The sequence below is a fragment of the Limulus polyphemus genome, unplaced genomic scaffold (genome assembly GCF_000517525.1).
Source record: "Limulus polyphemus unplaced genomic scaffold, Limulus_polyphemus-2.1.2 Scaffold2603, whole genome shotgun sequence".
Taxonomy (NCBI): Eukaryota; Metazoa; Arthropoda; class Merostomata; order Xiphosura; family Limulidae; genus Limulus; species Limulus polyphemus.
Genome location: NW_013668213.1, coordinates 16,384 through 20,989, shown reverse-complemented (window position 1 = coordinate 20,989; position 4,606 = coordinate 16,384). Strand labels below are relative to the sequence as shown.

Genomic DNA, 4,606 nt, shown 5'->3' with positions numbered 1-4,606 from the left:
GCATGTTAGGTGGGACGGAGATTCGAACCTCGACCCTCAGATTGCGAGTCGAGCGCCCTAGCCACCTGGTCATGCCGGGCCTAGAGGCCAAACCAATTTGAATTTTAGTTTGTTTAATCATTATCATTTACTTAGTATTCCCTAAAACTATTGAAATCGTCCGGCGATTAAGAAATAACATTTTCTCAAAATTCAGGTTAATTCATAGAATTAAAACGGAGCCTATAAAGCTATAATGGTCACACTTTTACACGAGAGTTTATGGTGAATAGTTTACGCTAAATTTCACTAACATACATTTCCCAATTAGCCTTTTATTTATATAAAAATTGGCCAGCGAAGTGTAGTTTCCCAACAACAAAAACAAACATTTCTAGTTTGTTTGTCGTTGTTGTTTTTGGGTGAACAGTTTTTAAGTAGTGTCAACGTAAAATTAGAAGAAATATATCAATATTTAACAAATTCGCAGATTGCGGGTCAAGCGCCCTAACCACCGGGCCATACTAGGCCTTTTTAAAGATAGACATGTCGCATTCACGAGCTTGCGTTACATAAATTAAAATAAAATAATAAATATTGAATGCTCCCACTAACTGAAAATTAATATAATAATTCTTTCTCGCAATGAAGTACAAGTTACCCAAAGGTAATCTTTTCTCTAAGTGTTGTAATGAACACTTATAAAATATATTACAAGGTATTAATCTAACTATCTTTCCTTAACAAATATATTTCACACTATTTTTGTATTTTTCTTTCTTTTTTTGTTGTTCTGGATTCTTTATACTAATTAGAGTGGAAAGGTGGTCGTCACGTTTAAGAAAATAGCTCCATCTGTCGGTCACGAATGGCACGCATGCCCAATGAAGAGTGTGTGACGTATATTGAAATATTTTAGTTTAATTGAAAACCTCCTTTTTTCGCCACAAAGTCATTTAAGCAAACGGGTGATTTACCCTATTTCTCTCATTTATATTTGTGAAAAACTGTTTTGCAATATTTCAACAGACAATGCTTATTTTCACGAAAGGTACCATTTTTGACAAAACTTTTTTAACTTAGAAGACTACCAAGATTAAAAGCTACATGAACTTTATTCGAGAGCGAAATGTATTGGGACCGTTTGACATTGTGCAACCCTGAAATAAACTAATTTTGATTTGACATTGTGCAACCCTGAAATAAGCTAATTTTGATTTGACATTGTACAACCCTGAAATAAGCTAACTTTGATTTCACATTGTACAACCCTGAAATAAGCTAACTTTGATTTCACATTGTGCAACCCTGAAATAAACTAATTTTGATTTGACATTGTGCAACCCTGAAATAAGCTAACTTTGATTTGACATTGTGCAACCCTGAAATAAGCTAACTTTGATTTCACATTGTACAACCCTGAAATAAGCTAACTTTGATTTCACATTGTACAACTCTGAAATAAGCTAACTTTGATTTCACATTGTACAACCCTGAAATAAGCTAACTTTGATTTCACATTGTACAACCCTGAAATAAGCTAACTTTGATTTCACATTGTACAACCCTGAAATAAGCTAACTTTGATTTCACATTGTACAACCCTGAAATAAGCTAACTTTGATTTCACATTGTACAACCCTGAAATAAGCTAACTTTGATTTCACATTGTACAACCCTGAAATAAGCTAACTTTGATTTCACATTGTACAACCCTGAAATAAGCTAATTCTGATACCTGATCAGTGGTAAAAATGTTCACATACTTTATGAAATAAAGGAATTTTAGACATACCAACTGGAATTTGTATGAGATCTTTATACTAACTGATGAGATACAAGCATTAAATACATAATATTGTCAAAGACAGTTACTAAAAGTCACATTCATCAATATGATACTTCTATGATGAAAATTCAGTTATAGAAAATTATGCAATTGTTCAGTAAATAATCCCTAAAAATATAACGCAAAAGGAGTAAAAATGTATTTCAACTCGCCGTAAACCTCTTACATAGTATAACAACACAGTTTTTAAAATATTAACGCATGTTATTCACAGGTTTGGACACCTATGCTAATGTTAATCTTTAGGTTTACACTAATAAAATTACTACTTTAAAAAAAAGCAAGATAACTCCAAGACGTCATTTTATATATTTAACAAGAATGGTGTAAATTGCAGCAGGAAAACGTCGAAGTAAGCTAGGTATAAAGAGGAAAATTTGAGTCAAATACAACTTTTTTCTCAACTTTAAAATTTATTTTGATTAATATTCCCAAGCTATAGCTATATATATATATAATTTTAAAGCTTGAAATATTATATATATATATATACATTGTATGTAACTAACTAGAATATATATACATATGAATACAATTAACGATCAGTAATATATCCTTACCAATAGTTCTAAAGACTGCACTCATTGAAAAAAAAAGCTATAAAGAGACCTCTTTTCATTTCATATAAGTAGATTGGAATTTCTTTGAAAAACAACACATATTTATTGATTCCCGAACATTTGGAACATATCATTAAATAAAAGGCAAAGAATAAAAGCAAGCTAAAGCTACTTCGAATCTATAAAAAACAAATTATACTTTTTTTTTGCATTCATTTGAAATTCAAGTGATATTCCATTGTGGCCTTTGTGATCAAAGGCAAAGAATAAAAGCAAGCTAAAGCTACTTCGAATCTATAAAAAACAAATTATACTTTTTTTTTGCATTCATTTGAAATTCAAGTGATACTCCATTGTGGCCTTTGTGATAAAAGTTTAGATCTAATATGAAATAAATCGTTCGTATATATATATATGTATATACCATTTAGATATGTCTCCTTCGTAAGGCCAGGTTTTCGTGTTTTACTTAAAACTAACCAGCTTACCACCACTTAGACTACAAGTACTCTAACTTACAAAATCCTGTGCAAGACAATGGTTTCGAACTAATGTTGTCTTCGTGTAGAACACTTTAATGGCTGTTTCGTTTTTGTTTTGTGTTTGATGTTTCGTTTCAACTTGAAATATTAAGTTCTTTAAGAAAGAATAGCTAGCTACTAAAACAGATTAGAGGTCTGCCTATGTAGTACCACATTTGTCTTTGACCAGTGCTCTAAAGATAATAAACTGACTTCTAACCCGTGCGAGAAAAGGCTGAGAATGCTAAGCTTTCTGCTCACAGCGCCCTCACTATATATGCAGGTTTGTGTCTTGCACATCACATCAGTACACATTTTCCTTTAAGCTTATCTTTTCTGAGTTGCGTTTTGGATTTTTTGGAGTCCAGTTGAAAGTTCATTGGTCTGCGTTTTTCCATGTTCAGAAGCTCTTGGAAGAGTTCTTTAACGTTAACGTTTGTCTTGGCTGACGTTTCCATGAATCCACAGCCCCAGCGGCGCGCTTGATCTGATCCATATGGGTTGTCCACTTCCCTATTTTCAGTCTCGTCACATTTATTACCCACTAGCATTATGGGAATTCCCTCAATATCCCCCTTGACTTCTTTTATTACATCAAAAATAGGTTTGAGCTCCTCCAGGCTTTGTTTACTTGTGATAGAATACACTAGAATAAATGCATGACCTTTGGAGATGTTCAACCGTTGCATAGCAGGGAATTGGTGGCTTCCTGTAGTGTCCGTTATTTGAAGGGTGCATATGTTTTTGTTACAGCTGATAACCTAGGCGAAAAGATAGACAAATTACTTTATAAATCTTCCAGAAAGTTTTATTTATGAAACAATCTACATTTTAGCAAAATTAAAACTTTTTATAAACTTCCCTCACCAAGTGGAGACATACCTACTTTGTGCTCGCAAGATTATACCACAAAAACCATTAGTAAATACAATATAAGAACAGTCATGAACAGTTCGTAAGCACAGAGTAGGTATGTCTCTACTTGGTGAGGGAATAATGAACACGAACTGTTCATGACTGTTCTTATATTGTATTTACTAATGGTTTTTGTGGTATAATCTTGCGAGAACAGAGTAGGTATGTCTCTACTTGGTGAGGGAATAATGAACGCAAGATTATACCACAAAAACCATTGGTAAATACAATATAATAACAGTCATGAACAGTTCGTGTTCATTATTCGAAGCTGTAGAACCAATATTTACTGAAAATCTGTGAAGTGATGGTGTAAAAAATGTCGCATATTCTTGCATAGTATACTGTTTTGTTTCTATCGTCAAGTTCAAATGTCAGTTTATATCTTCACATTAATTAACATTTAATTAAATGTTTCTTCAACTCCCAGAAATAATTTTAAAATATATTTTTTGTAAGTAACAAAATAGTAAAGAATATATATCTGTTTATTATGTATTACTTTCATTCTTGGATTATAAGCAACCGCTACAAGTAACAAATGCACACTTTGGTTATAAACAACAGTTTTTAGTTACAGATACCTATCTTATCTGGATTATTAAAAAAAAGTAGCACATGCAATCTAGGGACATAAGTAACAGCTTGAAATAACATATGCAATCTAGGGCCATAAGCAACAGCTTCAAATAACACATGCAATCTAGGGCCATAAGCAACAGCTTCAAATAACACATGCAATCTAGGGCCATAAGCAACAGCTTAAAATAACACATGCAATC

At 32.5% G+C, this 4,606-nt stretch overlaps 1 protein-coding gene across 1 annotated transcript in view; it reads right to left on the bottom strand.

The window, feature by feature from the left end:
- Nucleotides 1-1,778: 1,778 nt before the first annotated feature.
- The window catches only part of LOC106467409 (GTP-binding protein Di-Ras2-like), a 7,148-nt gene continuing 4,320 nt past the window's right edge, over nt 1,779-4,606 (bottom strand). The window contains exon 2 of the mRNA XM_013927758.2: nt 1,779-3,670. Coding sequence (XP_013783212.1) covers nt 3,209-3,670 — 462 coding nt within the window. The 3' untranslated portion in view covers nt 1,779-3,208. The remainder of the gene's footprint in view (nt 3,671-4,606) is intronic.